Source organism: Neovison vison, chromosome 13, assembly GCF_020171115.1.
Source record: "Neovison vison isolate M4711 chromosome 13, ASM_NN_V1, whole genome shotgun sequence".
NCBI classification, from domain to species: domain Eukaryota; kingdom Metazoa; phylum Chordata; class Mammalia; order Carnivora; family Mustelidae; genus Neogale; species Neogale vison.
Window position 1 is genome coordinate 5093352 of NC_058103.1, and position 17409 is coordinate 5110760.

At 64.4% G+C, this 17409-nt stretch overlaps 1 protein-coding gene across 1 annotated transcript in view; it reads left to right on the forward strand.

The window, feature by feature from the left end:
• BEGAIN (brain enriched guanylate kinase associated) overlaps positions 1 to 16245 on the forward strand; it is a 45575-nt gene extending 29330 nt beyond the window's left edge. The window contains exons 3-7 of the mRNA XM_044231140.1: positions 8465 to 8626; positions 9883 to 9949; positions 11094 to 11201; positions 13775 to 13858; positions 14896 to 16245. Of these exons, the coding sequence (XP_044087075.1) occupies positions 8465 to 8626; positions 9883 to 9949; positions 11094 to 11201; positions 13775 to 13858; positions 14896 to 16245 (1771 nt within the window). The remainder of the gene's footprint in view (positions 1 to 8464; positions 8627 to 9882; positions 9950 to 11093; positions 11202 to 13774; positions 13859 to 14895) is intronic.
• The last annotated feature ends 1164 nt before the right edge of the window (positions 16246 to 17409 follow it).

The window sequence follows — 17409 nt, forward strand, 5'->3', positions numbered from 1 at the left end:
TCAGGCTGACCACAGGCAGCCCTCGCAGGCCCTCACAGGAGGGACGGTGGCGCCCCGTGAGCACGTGTGCCTGGGAGGTGGTTGGAGGAACACCATGGAGCACAGCAGTTTGCATTAAAACCTGTCATCTCAATGTCAGGGGAAGAGCAGTTGACCTGGCATTGAATCCATGTGACCTCAGAGGGACCTCACTCCTTGATTACCATGAACCTCAGTTTCCCCATCTATAAAATGGGTGCAGTGCACACGTCCCTGTTGGGGCAGTCTGAGACTAGATAAGCAGCTTTACACACGTGCCTGGGGCAGGTGGGCCCTCGGAAGGTTCTGGAGATGTTGGTTGGCCGTTCACGCCCACCTGCCCCTCAGGAGAGATCCAGCCAGGGTGGCCTCCCCAGAGGAACAGAGAAAAGACTCTTTGGGGGCCGGCAGGAAAGTGGGGATCGCTGAACACGGGCAGAGGCTGGGACACGCTACAGAGCTCGGAGGCGGGAGAGGGGACCCCAAGGTCCTGAAGGGATTATCTCTGGCTCCTCCTGGGAATCCCGGGTCCAGTGGGACATCCTTTGGGCCGCACTGGGCGCTAGGGACAGCCGGCGAATAAGGAGGGCGAGTCCCCCGGGTGCCAGTGAGCAGGTGCTGCCCCCTCTGGACTGAGACAGAGTGGGGAGGGCAGGCTGTGCCAGGGGCCTGGGGCTTGAGGGAGGGGAGGGACAGGCCCGGAAAAAAGCTGGGGGCGCATGTCCCTGGCTGACCCTGTGGTGGGAAGGAAGGGGCTCCCGCCAGGCTGAGCGAGGGGGCGGCACCGGGAGGGGAGAGCCTTGCTGAGCCCCCGGGTTTTTGCTTGGGTTGGGCACAGGTGGGGGGATTTTGACCAGAGGTGGCCCCTGGTGTGTGGCTGCATTTCCTGGCGTGCCATCTGACTGCTGGGGGGCAGATCGGGATGCAGGGGGCGTGGGGGGCTGCGGGGGTCCCTGTGCTCGAGACCTGTGAGCAGCGGCCGATCCCTGCCCTGGGGGCGGCTGCCCCAGCCCGGGTGTTGGGGGACCCCGGGTGTGGAGGAGTTAACCCGGAGCAGGAGGGGGTGCGTGCAATCCGGGCAGAGGGGACATGGGGACAAAGTCACCAAGATGAGAAGCCGCCTGCAGCACATGAGCAGTGACAAGCAGTTTAGGGCTGCTGGAGCGTGACTGCTGGGTGGGGCCCGAGCTCCGCAAGCCGGAAGACAGGCTGTCCTGGGAGGGGGGGTTGGGGGGGCGCCACCGGGACACTGGGGCCCTGAGGCTCCTTCAGCCAACGCGCCTTGCGTCTTCCGCTGGCCTCTGCCCACTGCCGCGCCTCATCCCCAGAAAGACTTCGGCCCTTCAGGTGCACCTGACCCAGTAAACCTTATCAACCACACGGAGCAGGGGAGGATTTTCTCCCCGCACCCCAGGGCTCCCTGAAGTCACTCTGCCCATACCCAAGGGCTCCCGGAAGTCACACGCCCTCCCTCCCCATGCCCAGCATGGCACCTGGTGCCATAGACATCAAGGGGAACAGAGAGGGCAAACGGCCCAGGCCCGGGCCCCAGGAGGCCCGAGTGACAGAGGAAGGGCATCGGGAGGTAGTCGCAGTCTGATGGGGACAGAGGAGGAAAGAGAGGGAACTTTCAGAGAGCAGGAACCAAGGAAGGCTTCCCAGAAGAGGTAACATTTGAACAGAGCCCCCCAAGAAAAAAGAGGCTCTGGGGCCTGAGAGAAGCAAGGACCACTGCCTTGATGGTGGGTGTGAGTGTGGCCACATTTGTGGGATCAGCAGGAATGGAGAGGGCCAGGGTCCTTTCCTGCAGGGAGAGGAGGAAGGGGGCCTGGAGTGTGGGGGCAGGGGGCTCAAGTGTGGCTAGGTGTGGCTGTAAGCCCCTTCCCCCTCTCCCTCCACCCTGGACTAGTCAGGGGCAGCCACACTGACCGCAGCCACCTGTATGATGGGGAGATGCGGTAGGAGAAGCACCCAGCACTCCCTGTGTCCCTTTCTCTGTCTCTATCCCCTCGGACCCACAGCCCTCTGAGCTGGCCAGGCTGATCTCCCTACAAGCTCCCTGAGCAGGCAGACCTCCTGCCCCTCCCAGCTGCCCCGCTAGGGTCCAAGGTGCTTCCCAGGAACATCTGGAGGCCCATATGGTCAGGTAGCCACTATGCCCCACCTGAGGACACCCGTGTTCCGTGAGGGGAGCCCGGGGTCACTGAGGCCCCAGGAATGCAAGGCAGGCTGGCTTCTGCAGCCTGGGCCAGCCTCTGTCCATCTGTCCACCCAGTGGTCACCAGGCCCTTCAAGCCAGCATGGGTGGGAAGGAGCCTTGCGTGCCCAGGCTGGTCCTCCCCGGGGCCATGGCTCTGCCCCACTGGGGCAGCCACTGGCCCGGATGGCAGCAGGCATGGCCAGGAGAGCCCACGGGGAGGCTGTTAATTCCCTCGTCTGCTGTCTCTCCGCTGAAACACTTAGGCAGGCCTGTGGGCAGGGGAGGATCTCCCTCCCTGCTCCTGTCCTCTGGCACAGATGCCCTGGGAGTGAGTGGCAGCCTCAGGAGAGGTCAGCAGACCTGGGTCTCATCTCCTCCTCACCCCAGGCTGGCTGTGTGATCATGGAAGAGTTGCTTAGCCTCTCTGGGCTCCCGTTTTCTCATCTCTAGGATGGTGGGGGGGAGGCACTCCCAGCCTCAGGCTGGGAATGAGCCTTTGTGTCAGAATAAGAGTGGGTTGTCAGCAAAAAAAAAAAAAAAGAAAGAAAGAAAGAAAGAAAAAATGCCGTGTGTGACCAGAAGCAGTGTCTGGGTGAAGTCACAGCCATGCCCCCTACTCGCTGGGCCTCCAGGCAAGCCCTGCCTCTTCCCTGGGCCTCAGTTTCCCCACAGACCCCAGCCTCCCACTACTCTTCTGAAAACTCATAGGCCAGGAGCCCCCCATGAGGAAGCCCTTTGGAGGCAGGTTTGGCTAAGGGCCGGGAGGGGGACTCCCACAGACTGGGCTGTGGTTGAAGCCCCCAGGGCAGACTGGCAGCTTCCAGATGTTCCCACAGGCACAGGCCTGTCCTGCCCCTGCTCTGTTCACTCAGCAGCACTGGGGTCATTGGCCAAGGGTGGACACTGGGGCTAGAATTTCAAAGTCCTGTCCACCCGGAGACCCAGCCAGGGCCCTGCCCACGGCCCCTCCTCCACAGAGTGCTGGGGCCCCAGCTCAAGAGACCAGGGTCAAAGGCAGCCCATCTTACAGGTGGGGACACGGGGGGCTTCCAGAAGTGGCGACCAGTGAGCAGGACACAGCCCAGGGCTGAGAGCTTCCCCACTTCCCCCTTGACCTGTCAAGTCTTTTTTTTCAGACGGGGAGTGCAAAATTTGATCCTTAGTAAATTTTGTTCCTGATTTCTCATCACTATAGGAGATGTGACAAGTCTAGGGAAGTATGAAAGAGGGTTTTCAAATTACTTAGAACCCCTCCCCCCAGCACCCACGACAACGCTCACACTTGTCCCCTGCTTTACTCTTGGTGGGTGTCGATATACGGGTCTTTTGAGATGGGATAATAGTGCTCTCTCCACACCTGTGTCTCTCCGCGGTTTTCGGAAGCCTGATTTCCGGGGCTGCGGCCTCTCATCAGATCTCTGCTCCGGCTCTGGGCCGGCGAGGCCACCAGAGCATCCCTGGAGAGACTGCGGGGGACGGGGGTGGGGGGGAGCACTCCGCAGTGGGCTTGGCTGGGGTGCCGATCAGTGTCCTGGTGACCCTGCATGGTGGCACCAAAGCAGGGCAGGGCAGACCTGGGCCCCCTCCTACATCCATCTGACCGATCCGGCTCCCCTGCAGCCCGCCCGCTGCCCAGCCCACACAGGCCACAGAGTTGGGTGAGAAGGGGTCTCAGGGAGGGTGTAGTGGGCTCTGCCCTGGACCCCTAACTTCTGCCAGGTCCTCGGCCCCCCAGGACACCCCTCCCCTGCGTGAGCCCATCACAGCCTCCCAGCACAGGTGGGGCCTGGTGTCAGGCTGTCCCTCCACGCTCCTTGTCTCCTGGGCTCTCCACCCGAAGGGTCCTGCCAGGTGGGACCCTGCCCCCTTGACTCTTCTCCGAAGCTGAGACCACGAGGTAGGCCTGCCGGTGGTGGGACGCAGTGCCCCCGCTGGGCCCAGGCAGCCACGGCAGGACGGTGCCACGGCGGGGGCCCCCCACTCGGGTTCCGGCCCCTGCGCTCTGACACCTCGCTGAGGAGTTCTGCTGCCCGGTGGGGGGCGGGTTCCACGCCTCCCTCTCTCCGTGCCCATGGTGGGCCCGGGCGGCCCCCACCCCCTCTCTGAGCAGCTCTGTCCTCTTCGCCCACAGGCTGCGAAGCCCCTGGGTGCCCTCGTGCGTCGGGCAGCCCCGTGTCCTGCAGGGCCGACTGGCCAGGTCCTCGCCCTCGCTCTGGGACAGGTAACATGCCTGCTGTCTCCCCGGTTCCTTGGTGTCTCTGCGTCTGCCCCCAGACATCCCTCCCATGTCTGCGTCCGCTCGCCCGAGACAGATGGGGAAGGGCCACGAGCGAGCTCATCCCCACCGCACCTTCCTGTGCCGCCCGTCTCAGACGCGAGGCCCACAAGGCCCCCACAGCCCGCACCCCTGGCCCCAGCCGAGCACTCTGTCCTGGGGCTCAAGCCTCCCCCGAGTGTCCAGGGAGGGCTCCCGGGGGAAAGTGGGGTGAGAGGTGCCCTGATTTGAGGCTTGCACTCCTGAGCGCATCGTTCTTCCCCGGGAGGTGGGCACACGCTTCCGGGGGCAGAATTCTCATGGGCCAGGGAGGGACTGGAAAACACCCGCTCCCCCACACGCACCCCATCAGGTTAGGTGCACGTCCTGATGAATTCACCAAAACACAGGGCAAAGCGAGGTGACTTCACCAGGCTGCAGGCCAAGAGCCTGGCTGGGGGCGTGGCTCTTACCTGACCGCCTGGCTCCGGCTGGTCTGGTCGCAAAGGACTCCCGCGCCCTCCCTGTGTTTCCATTAAGGGGCTGTTTCCAGATGTCATAGCCTCCTAAGTCAACTCCTCGCTCAGCGGGAAGCAGACGCCGCAGTCCCCAAGCGATCCCCCCAGATTCCCAGGAGCCTGGAAGCCCCAGGTCCACGCGGCACTTGCCTCTGGCATCATGAGCTGGGGCAGGGCACAGACCACACAAGTACCCTAGCAGCACGTGGGTGGGTGCCTGCACCCCTGCTTTACAGATCTGGAGACAGAGGCCGAGGTCAGGCAGGGCTCAGGTCGATGCTCAGGGAGGTGGGGGAGCGCTGGTGGCAGCAGGGGCACCACCCAGGCGACTGTGGACCCAACCCAGGACCAGCCTCGGACCTTCCTGGACCAGGCCAAGGAGGGGATGTGTCCAGAGCTTCTGCATAGCTGGTCAATGAGACTCGGTGACCAGCTGTGATGGGCAAAGGGCGAGGAGGGGTCACCACAGCTTCGCGGAGGCTGACTGGGGACTGAGGGTGGCTGTGCCCTTCTCAGGGGTGGGGACCACCGAGAGCAGGGAGGGGGCAGCACGGAGGCAGGGAGTGTCAGGTGCCTGTAGGCCGTGGATGTCTGGACTGGGGGTACCAGAGAGAGTCCTGCGCTGGAGATGGAGGCATGGGGCGGGGAGGTCCCTGTGTGGCGGGCAGGGAGGAAATTGAGCCTGAGATGTTCAGGGAGGAGCTGGGTGCGAACAGGGCCTTGACATCACCCAGGCAAAGCCGAGGGGTCTGCGGACTGGACGGAGCCCGACGCAGAGATGGGGAGAGACGGGGTGGGCTCCAGCAGCGGGCCTGGGTATCTGCTGTGACTGAGGGCTCGGAGGTGTGTCTGGGGGCGACGAAGGGCGGGAGTCAGGGGCCCAGGACTCTGTGGTCTCAGGCCTGGCCAGGGTGAGGCTTGGGGACGGGTGGGTGTACTGTGTGAGGGTCGGCGGGACAGAGCCACCCCAGGACGTCTGGAAGGCCACTGGGTGCCATGAGGCTCGGACGCGCCAGCTCGGGGGAGCGGTCATCTGGTGAGGGGGAGGCCTTGACCGGGTGCCCGCCTTCCAACCCTGTCGTGCGCTTGTCTCACCGCGGAAACTTCCCTCCAGAGGGTGGGTTCCACCAGGTGGGGGCGGCGCTGGCCCTTCCCACGGCTGCTGGGGGCGGGGGCCGGGGTGGGGCGGGGCCGGAGAGGAAGCAAAGGCGGTCCGGGATGGGTGGGACCTGTGGCCGGGTCACAGCAGGGCTGTGCTGTCCGCATGATGGCGGGTCCGTGCTGGGGCTGCAGGTGGGTTGCCGTGGTTGGGGGGGAAGGTCACCGGCTGTGGGTGGCAGGGCGTGGCCACTCAGGTGGCCGCACGAGTGGATGGACGATGCTGTCCTCTCTTCCCAAGGGGCAGACCCCACCTGTACCTTGTGACAGAGGGCTGAGGGTGGGCCCACAGCCACCCCCCCAGGGCAACTGACTTCAGAGGCTTCTGCCCCACCCCCTCCCCCAACACTGTGCCTGCAGGGGGTAGGGCTGGCTAACATGGGAGAGTCCCTCGGAAGCTAAGAAGCTTTCCACTGGGCAGAAAAGCTGGGGGCCGAGGACCATCTGGGATCTGTAGCTGAAGGGTGGGGCAGTCCAGCATGCTGCCTGGAGGAGGCAGCCAGACCCGCGTGGGCAGCCATGGGCACTGTGGTGCAGGGCTCTCCTGGATTAATGCTGTGCATCTCCCTTGCAGTCTGACCCCTGTGGGGACCTGCCCCACCCTTCTCTGAGGTTCTCGAAACACAGGCAACTTTTTATTTATTTAAAAGAATACAGACGTGGGCGGGAATCCAGGAGTATGTGATGGAGATCAGCTGGGTGTGTGCCCGGGGTAACATGAGTGGCTTAGACGCTGGGCCGGAGGCTGAAGGAGACTGCCTGCTCCCTGGTCCCCTCCCTCGGGTTTGGGTATCGGAAGTCCTGAGAACACCGGCTTTTCTTGCTCAAGCTCCCACAACACCTCTGAGCAGAGTCAGAGTTCCCAAGCCCTGTTCCCGCCGGTTTGCAGCGGGACACCTACGGTCTCCCCTCCACCCCCTTTTTGCTGGGCCCACAGCAAACGCGCCAGAAATGACTATTCAAGATGGTATTGGCTCCAGATTGTCCCCTGGGGGTGCACACTTGTTCCGGCAAACAGTGGGCTGCTTGCCTTCCTGCCCCTCTGACCTGGGCACCTCTCTGGGCAGAACTGTTCTCAGAACCAGGGCTTTGTGTCCGGAGGGCAAGATGGGGGCAGTCCACTCTTCCCAGGGGGAAGCTGAGGCCTGAAACGATAGCGGGCAGCCTGGGGTCCCATGGCAGTGGGGGCCAGCAGCAAGTCAGTGTACAGCAGCGGCCCCGCGCACCCGTGATGCCAGGCTGGAGTTCAGTTGTGGGTCGCACGGCCCTGGGGGCTTCGTTGGCCCCAGAGCCCTGGGGCTGGGCTGGGGGGGCCTGAACAGAGCTGGAATCGCAGCTCCAGTCATGCCCGACACGCCGCAGACACACTTGGTGCCAGGCACCCGCCGGCCAGCCTGGCCAAGTGCTCAGCCTGAAGGGGGGACGTGCATGAGTCCATGTGTGTTTCAGAGTCTTTCCGGGCTTCGCTCCTGTGCGGCGTAGCGCCCCACTGCCCCGGGGCCACCATACGGCGTGTGGCCACCAGCCTTGCCCCTCTTGCCTTTTGCCTGACTCTGGAATCGAGCGCATGCTGTCAGTGGGCCATTAGCCTGTGTCTCTGTTTTCTGGGCTGGAGCCCAGCGTCCTGGCGTGCTAGAGGAGCCCATCCTCTGTGGAGAAAACGGAGCCTCAAGAGCTGGGGCTGGGGCTCTGGAAGGCTTCCTGGAGGAAGGGGGACGCGAGCTGACCAGGGCTGTGCAGAATTTCCAAAGCGGTGTGCAGCTAGCTGACCACTGTGGCGGAGGCTGCCTGGGCATGGGGCACACAGCCCCTCTCCCAGGCCCGGAGGTCACACAGCCAGTCTGGGGAGGACAAGACCGCTGGTCCTGAGCTTCCCCACCTGGCGCCGTGGAGGAGCCCAAGGATGGGGCCCCTGCAAGCTGTGCCCACCAGAGCCGGCTCTGAGTCGGAGAGCCCGGGGGGTGGGGTGGGGGCTGATGAGCGCTCTTCAGACCAGGGTCCTTTAAACCACCCCAAAGGCTTGCCAGGTTGGGGGACGGGGAGCTGGGAGGGCCCTGGGTCAGTCGCTCCTCCAGGGGGGCCACGCGGGCATTTACTTAGGGCAGGGCGCCGCTGGGCCTGACGGCCTCTCTGACCCCCGAGGGGCTGGGCGCCGCCGCGGGAGGGGGCTGTGACGTGCGTGTGTGCGCGCGTGGTGCGCACTCGCGTGTGTTCGTGCGGCGGGGCACACGCGGGGCGCACTCGCGGCTGGCCCGCTGGGGCCCGGTTTCCCGCGCTCAGCGCCGCGGCCCGGCCCGCCGCCGCGTGTCGTTGCAGCGCGCTGCAGGAGCAGAAGGGCGAGCTGCGCAAGCGGCTGTCCTACACCACGCACAAGCTCGAGAAGCTCGAGACCGAGTTCGACTCCACGCGCCACTACCTGGAGATCGAACTGCGGCGCGCGCAGGAGGAGCTGGAGAAGGTCACCGAGAAGCTGCGCAGGTAGGGGGGCGGGGCCTGGGCGGGGGCGGGGCCCGACGGCGGGGGGCGGGGCCGGTCCGGGAGTTCGGCACGGCCGGGAGTTCGCCGCCGATGGGGGAACCCTGCTGGGTCCCGCGCGAGGGGCCCCGTTCACCGCTGCCAAGCCCGGGGCTCGGCGAGGGCAGGCTCCTTTTCCGAAGTCGCACTTTGTGCCAAGAGCAGCTGGGTCGGGACTGGACTCCGGGTCTAGCTACCGCCAGACAGGCTCCTCCCAGGCACCTCTCCCTCGTCTGTCTGTTCATTCCTCTCAGTTAATCTTGGGGATGGGGGACAGCAGCACGACACACGCGCAGCCACCTGCAGCCTCCCCCCCCCCCCCCACCCCCGTCCGCGCAGCCACCTGCAGGCCCCTCCCCCCCCCCCCCCCGGTCCCCACCCACTGGCCCCTGGGTCTCTGAGAGGAAAAAGGATGTCTAGCCCCGGAGATGGACCAGTGGTCCGGGACCGTTCCCTTGAGCAGCGTGGCCGCAGGGGTTGGACCAGGTGTGCCAAAACCAAACTTTTCTAAAAACTTGGTTCTTCATGTTGAAGACATTTTCCTAAAAAGTATTACACACTCTCCAGCCTTTAGGAAGATAACAAAGAGAATGCGGAGTTTGCCCTTGGCTCGGTTTATTCTCAACATTGATGGGGCCTATAGGCTGGGGCTGCCCCGGGAAGGGTTTGCCAGGAGGGCTGTTTGTCCGTCCCTGAACATCCCCCTGCTCCATCTAGTCGAGAGGGAACAAAGTTTAGGCCGTTCAGTCAGACCTCCGTTAAGGTCTCTCCTCGGCCACTTACTGCTCGAAGCCCCTCCGGCCTCAGTTTCCCCATTGGTAAGACTGGGTGGGGGGCCCACAGTGACCCTCCAATTTGACACTCTCCCAAATTCTCTTCCACCTTCACACTACATGCTGTGGTGGGAACACAGCCCCTGATCCCCACCCAGCACCTCGAGGCCGAGTAAGTAAATGTGAGTGAACTGGGTGAGCAAGGACCAGACAGAGCCACTTGTGGGTACAGGCCTTCCCTTCCCATCCCAGGCGTCCTCATCCCTGGCCCCGGAGAGCCCTCCGCACTGTAGCTTTCTGCTGTGCGCAGAGGTGCAGGCACACCCGGATGGGAGTGGGGGGCGGGCGTAGGCAGCCTGTGCTCAGCCCTGCTCTGCCCAGCGGGCTGGGGGGCCGCAGGGGTCATGGGTGGCCCGGCCTGGCACCGCAGCGACCGCGTTGTTCCAGGATTCAGAGCAACTACATGGCGCTGCAGAGGATCAACCAGGAGCTGGAGGACAAGCTGTACCGCATGGTGAGGGCCCTTCGCCGGCCGCCCCAGCGTGCCCCTCTCGGGACCTTGGTGGCAAGCCACCAGCCAAGCTGTCGTCCCCTCCCCCGTGCAGGAGCTGCTCACAGGGCTTGTTTCCTGGCCTCCACCCCCCAAGCCCCGTCCCCAGGACCAGTCCCAACCCTTTTTGCAATGCACGCATGGGTGGGTGCTCTTGGGACTAGGAAGTCGTAGGGTCCAAGCCGCCCCATGAGTCTCCTGTGTGAGCAGGGTTGTGGGAAGGATGTGAGCTGGGGATGGTGACCCCACTTCAGCGGTTGGCCTGGAGACCCAGACCTGGCGGGACAGAGGCCTGAGTTCGGGCCCTGGGTGAGCCAGAATGATGTTTGAGCCCAACTGTGCCACCTGCAGGGACACCCCATCTTACGGTAACGAATAAAGGGGAAAGTGCCGCTCCTGGCTCCTGCGCAGGCAGAGACCCTCTGGGAGACACTCCCACTATCTGCAAGTGCGGCATCTTTTTTGTGTTGATCGGGCTGTCGGGACCTCAGTTTGGAAGAGAAGGGGACAGTGGCAGAGGCGTCCCAGATATGTATGGCTGGTGGGGGGGGAGGGGCCAGCAGGCTCTTGCACCTTCCCTCACCGAGAGGACTTCCCGCTCTTTCTAGTAGGTTATGGGCTTGTTTTGTTTCTGAAAATCAGAAATGGGTGTTCGACCTGTTATCTTAGAGTGCTGTCGGAGCCGAGACAGATCGTCCTGGGACCCTGGACAGGGGCCCTTGCCTTTCTGAGCTCAGGTGGAGGCTGAAAGAGGACAGGTTCAAGGCAGGAGCGGGTGAGGTGCAGGGCCAGGGCCAGGCTTTGTGCTGAGGGCAGACTCCCCTCAGACCCAGGAGGAAGGATTACTGTCCCCATGGTGTGGGTGAGCAGGAGGCTCCGGGAGGCAGTGACTTGCCCAAGGCCATCTGGCTCGGCAGGGGTGGGAGCACAGGTGGATTCGAACCTGGCGGTCTGTGCTCCTACTCCCACCTTCCTTGGCCTTGCAAACCTCTCATCGTTATCGACTGCAGGAGGCACCCAGGAAGCCTATGGAGCAACTGGGCGCGAGGCCCGGGCCTTGGCTGACCGTTGACCAGCTCCTTCCCATACCCCCCACCCCTCGTCCCAGGGCCAGCACTATGAGGAAGAGAAGCGAGCACTGAGCCATGAGATCGTTGCCCTCAACAGCCACCTGCTGGAGGCCAAGGTGACCATCGACAAGCTTTCGGAGGACAATGTGAGTGTTGGACCGCCGCGACCCCCGGGGGCCCGGGCCCTGTGGCCTCCAGGCTTCAGGGGCTAGCACGTGAGGTGGGAGAACAGGGCAGTTGGGGAAGGACAAGGCTACCTCCCAGCAGAGATATACTGCCAGGGGTATTCGGGAAGAGACCCTCTGCTGGAAGGAAATGGGGCTTGAGGGAGCAACCACTGGGCCATATTATTCCATTCAGGGAGGGGCGTCCTGACCCTAGGTTTGGGGCGTGCTCATTCCCGCCCCAGCCAGCCTTCGGGGACCTCAGAGCCATGTGGCTGCCCTGATTTCAAGGGCCCCGTGAGATGGGCCCAGGCCCACTCGGAGGACACCTGACAGCTGACCACACATTCACTAAGGAGTGTCTGCTTCCTGCCTGGACCTCCGAGGCGGTGAGATTATGGTGTGAAGGACACAGACAAAAACTCTCCCTGCCCATGTGCAGTTCGCGCCTGAGCAGGGGAGGCAGCAAACAAGATGACACGCAAGCCGTGTAGCGTGTTGTGAGTGCTCAGAGCCACCGGGAGAGCAACGCAGCAAGCGGTGCTGGGGAATCCGTCGGGTGCTTCTAGAAGATGCTGCTAGATCACGACCTGAGAGCGGTCAGAGAGCTGGCCACGGGCGCTCTGGGGAAGAGCCTTCCTTCGGGTGGAAAGAACCAGTGTGGCAGAGGACGCCCCTGCAAGAACAGCGGAGGGAGCTCCGGGGCGGGTGGGGGTCCCAGGCTCTGAGGTCAGAAACAGAACAGGAGGCCACACCATGCAGGCTTCTCTAGGAATCTCGGGTTATTTTTTTTTTAAGATTTTATTTATTTATTTGACAGACAGAGATCACAAGTAGGCAGAAAGGCAGGCAGAGAGAGAGAGGGGGAAGCAGGCTTCCCACTGAGCAGAGAGCCCCCTGTGGGGCTAGATCCCAGGGCCCAGGGATCCTGACCTGAGCCGAAGGCAGAGGCTTAACCCACGGAGCCCCCCAGGTGCCCCTCTTGGTTTTATTCTGAATGAGTAGGGAGCCATGGAAGTTTCTTGAACAGAGGAGTAACATGACTAAGACCTATGCTTTTCCGGGCTCACTGAGAAAAGACAGTGGGGACAAGGTCCGCAGCAGAAGGCTCAAGGAGGTGGCTGTGGCAACCATCCGGGCTGACAGCGGCTCAGCCAGGATGCCACCCGTGAGTGGGGAGAAGGGCTCAGGTTCTGGTTCTGGTTCAGAGATGGAACCCACTGCATTAACAGAGATTTGGACGTGGGGTGTGGGGGAACAGAAGGGCCTAGCCCAACTACAGGGTTCAGAGCCCGAAGGAAAGAAGCGACCTGCCGTCTCCTGGGGGGCCGCCTGGGGAGGAGCAGGAGTGGGGCTGGACGGGGCACGCTCCGATGGCAGAGATGAGGGTAGAGATGCGGTGAGATGGCCGAGGAGTGTGGGCAGAGGAGGGGGAGGCCCTGCCTGGGGCCTGGGGCCTGGGGCCATGCTGCAAGTCTGCAGTGGGTGTGGCGGCCGACCCAGGCTGGCCAGCCCGTGTGCACAGCCCTATGAGGCCAGCGCCAGCCGGAGGCCTCTCGAGGGAGGGGGGCGTCCGGTCTCTGCTCTCGGCCCACTGCGTCCTTCCCAGGGGGCTCGAGGAGGCATTGAGGAGACCGGGAACCCAGTGTCTCTCCACTTTGCAGGCCAAGCTGGGGGCACGAGCTCAGCACAGGCGGTGGAGGTGGGGGAGCCTCCAGGAATGGGGGACAGCATGGGGGGCAGCGGGGCCCGCGCCTTCCACAACCCGTTCGAGCTGCAGGGTACCTGGTCCTGGCTGAGCGGAGACCGGGGGAGCCGGCGGATCTCAGGGCCCGCTGGTGGACCCCGGCTTCCCGTGAGGGAACCCTCCTCATGGTGGAGGGCCTCCAGGGCGGGGGACAGGACTGAAAGGCCCGACCACAGGCACATGCAACAAAGATGAAAGCAGAGCCTCGCCAATCCTACTGTTTGCATCTGTTTTCAGCTCCGGAGGCTGAGCCGGTCCCGGCCTGACCCCGGGTCACACAGGCCCTCTGCCCCCCCTCGCCCTGCCCCTCACCCAGCCCAGCAGCCACCCCCATAAGCAGGCCGCACTTAGGAAGGGGGTTGTGGAGCCAGTCCGAGACGAGACGCGGGGAGGCAGGGGCCGCACGCACATTCCTTACCACCAGCTGGTGCCGGCCCTCTCCGCTGAGGGTGACGGCGGGGACAGGACAGCCATGCTCTCCACACCCAGGGACTCTGGGAATTCAGGGGCCACTGGAGGCCCTTCTTCCACACAGCCTCCTCCTTGTGGGAGGTTCCCGTCTGGGGTGGCGGCAGAAGGGCCTGGCAGGGCCCTCCCTGTGCACCAGCAGCTCCAGGTCCGAACTGAGGCTCCCCCCAACACCCCCCGCCAGTCCAGTCTGCAGGTGAGCACGTGAGGCCCAGTGAGGGTCCTTGCCCGGCCTGCTGCCCAGCCAGCTGCCCCCGCACCTGGTCTCCGTGCTGGCCCCGGGCGGCAGGGCCCCGGACCAGGGGCAAGCCTGCACCAGATGGCCTCCCTTGTCTTCTAGGAGCTCTACAGGAAGGACTGCAACCTAGCGGCCCAGCTGCTGCAGTGCGGCCAGAGCTACGGCAGGGTCCATAAGGTGTCCGAGGTAACGCCAGCCCTGCCCCCGCGAGGCTGCCCTCGCCCCCCAGGACGCCTTGGGGCTCCAGTCCTACAGGCCCCACCCCAAGGCCACTTCTCCCCTTTGAGGGGAAGACGTCACGTAAGCCTGACCCCCTGTCCTCCTTTGTCCCGCAAGGATCCTGGCCTTTCTGAACGTGGTGCAGGGCCCCTCCAACCCCGACGCCTCCTCACCCAGCTTGGACGGCCTGCCCATTCCCCGTGCTTGCCTCTGGGGGCTGCTCCTTGACCCTGCTCCAAGCTCCCTGTCCACGGAGCACTGATGGGGCAGAGCGACCCCCGTTTGAGCCTCATAGAAACTCTAGGCTTTGGTTTAGGCACCATTACTGACAGTGGCCATTTCAGAGACAAGAAAACTGGCGTCACATGGAGTGACTCAGCCAAGGCCCCAGGACCCCCCGCCCCCGCCAGGCTGCCCCAGGTTCACGCACTGCCCTCACCCTGGCCTCGGCCCGTGTCCCCTCTCCCCCGGGCCTGGGCCTCACCTAAGACACTCACAAAATGGATCAAACAGTAGCGGGACGGCCCCACGACGGACCAGGTGCTCGTGCAGAAGCCGTGGGGCACCTGGCCCTGAGTGTGTGTTGCATCTGAGTCTGTCTTGTTCAGGAGCACCCAGGCCTCATGACCTGGTAGGGGTACCCCCGACAGACCTTGGGGCCGGGACAGCAAGCGGGCCCCTCAGTAGGAAGAGATGAAGGGGGCTGCAGCCCCAAGAAGGGCCCAAGTCAGACCCTGGTTCCACCTTCTGGGCTTTTCGGAGCCCAGCTATTGTAGGCTGGAGAGACAGAGGTGACCAGAGGGTCCTTGGGCGAGTTTCAGGAAACTTCCCCAGGAGCCGGTGGCGTCCAGAATCCTGGGTGCTGGCCCTAGCGGTGTAGTTTGAGAAGCCGTGGCTGGGGCCCTCTTCTGTCTGTGCATGTGTCGGTCACGGCCACAGCTGCAAGTGGCGGGCTGACTGCTCCCCTGTTCCCGCCCTCCTCCCCCACACCTGACCTGTTCCAGCTGCCCTCCGACTTCCAGGAGCGCGTGAGCCTGCACATGGAGAAGCACGGCTGCAGCCTGCCCTCCCCGCTCTGCCACCCGGCCTATGCCGACAGCGTCCCCACCTGCGTCATTGCCAAGGTGCTGGAGAAGCCGGACCCCACCAGCCTGTCCTCCCGCCTGTCCGACGCCTCGGCCCGCGACCTGGCCTTCCGGGATGGGGCAGAGAAGCAGGGCCCACGGCCCCCCTACAAGGGGGACATCTACTGCAGCGACACGGCCCTCTACTGCCCCGAGGAGCGGCGGCGCGCCCGGCGGCCCAGCGTGGACGCGCCGGTGACCGACGTGGGCTTCCTGAGGGCCCAGAACTCCACCGACAGCGCGGCCGAGGAGGAGGAGGAGGTCGAGGCGGCCGCCTTCCCCGCAGGCTTCCGGCACGAGGCCTTCCCAGGCTACGCGGGCTCGCTGCCCACGTCCAGCTCTTACTCGAGCTTCAGCGCCACGTCGGAGGAGAAGGAGCACGCCCAGGCCAGCACGCTCACGGCCTCGCAGCAGGCCATCTACCTGAACAGCCGCGACGAGCTCTTCGACCGCAAGCCGCCCGCCACTGCCTACGAGGGCAGCCCGCGCTTCGCCAAGGCCACGGCCAGCGTGGCAGCGCCGCTCGAGGCCGAGGTGGCCCCGGGGTTTGCGCGGACCATGTCTCCGTACCCAGCCGAGCCCTTCCGCTTCCCGGCTTCCCCGGGCCCCCAGCAGGCCCTGATGCCCCCAAACCTGTGGAGCCTGCGGGCCAAGCCGGGGACGGCCAGGCTCGCTGGGGAGGACGTGCGGGGCCAGTGGCGACCCCTGAGCGTGGAGGACGTTGGCGCCTACTCCTTCCCGGCCACCACCGCCGGCCGCGCCTCGCCCTGCAGCTTCTCGGAACGCTACTATGGCAGCGGGGGCAGCCCGGGCAAGAAGGCCGAGGGCCGCGCCAGCCCCCTCTATGCCACCTACAAGGCCGACAGCTTCTCGGAGGGTGACGACCTCTCCCAGGGCCACCTGGCAGAGCCCCGCTTCCTCCGGGCCAGCGGCGACCTGAGCCTGAGCCCCGGCCGCGCGGCTGACCCGCTGCCCGGCTACGCGCCCAGCCAGGGGGACGCGGAGAGGCTCGGGGTGCAGCTGTGCGGGGCGGGCGGCAGCCCCGAGCCCGAGCGCAGCCCCCACAGTTCCAGGGAGTCCCTGGAGCCCAGCTCCATGGAGGCCTCCCCGGAGATGCACCCCGCCGCCCGCCTCAGCCCGCAGCCGGCCTTCCCGCGGACTGGTGGCTCGGGGCTCAGCCGCAAGGACAGCCTCACGAAAGCTCAGCTCTACGGAACCTTGCTCAACTGAGCGCCTGCCTGCAGGCCGCGGCCACGGGGCCGCCCCCTCCCACCCACCTCGGGCCCCCGAGGGCACAGCTCGCCTCTCCCCAGACACCTGTCCTCCCCAGCCCCCGCCAACCAGCACCCTCTCTTCCACCCAACTCGGCCGAGCCCGAGAGGAGGACCCGTCCCACACCATCTCGTCCGCCCAGCCCCACCACGGTGGAATGTTTTTCATGCCCCAACATCCTTCCCCACCTGAGATGAGCATTCCCCCCTTTTATAAAGTGAAACTATTTTTATAGAGAAAAAGGGTCTTTCTTAACGCACTTGGCCTCCAGCTCCCTGGATGGCAGCCTTGGCGTTTTCAACACAAAGCTCATTTATTTTTCGGGGGAGGACAAGTAGGGCCTGCCCCTGGGAGGGGAAGGACGGGGTCTTGTGGAGACACCCCCAGTGAGCCGGTGACAAGGGAACCCGAAACTCTGTCCACGAAGAGGGGAACTGGAACGGGTGGAGGGATGTGAAATGTTTTTAAACTGTTTTCGCCGTGTGACCAACACACCACCCCAGCTCTCCCGTGGTCCGTAGTCCCGAGTGGGGCCGGTGCTCGTCCCCCAGTGTCCCGCTCCCCGGCACCACCTCGCTCTACCTCAGACGTAATGAGGCCCTTGACTCCCGGCGTCTGTGGCTCGCTTTCCTGTCGTCCGCGATGCATGCCCGGTCTGTTAGTGCTGTACTTCCGTTCATTAATAAAAGACATCGGTGGAAAGAACCGGGCTCCGGGTTGTTTCTTCTCCCCACCGCCTTCTGACCACAGAGACCCAGCATCTTGGGCAGCATCCGAGCGCCTCCACTGTCTGACCCTGCTGGGCCTTCTCGCCCTTTCTAGGAGGGGCCTTCTCTCTTCCCCTCGTCCTGCTGCCCCCTGCCCCCTGCCCTCTCTCACGTCTCAGATCTGGCTTCTGCAGGGAGGTCCTCGAGGATCTCCTTCAGAGCACCTCTCGCTTCTCGGAAACGTCTTCTTTGGCCCCACTGTGAAGGGTGTTCTCACTGCGGAGGGGGGTAGCGGGGGGCTCTTCTCCCCCCCCACACACACACAGATGCCATCTGCGTGGTCCCTGGCCTCCTGTTGGTGTGGGGATGTCCGTCCGTCCATTCGTGGGGAGCTGTCCTCGGGACGACTGCCTGC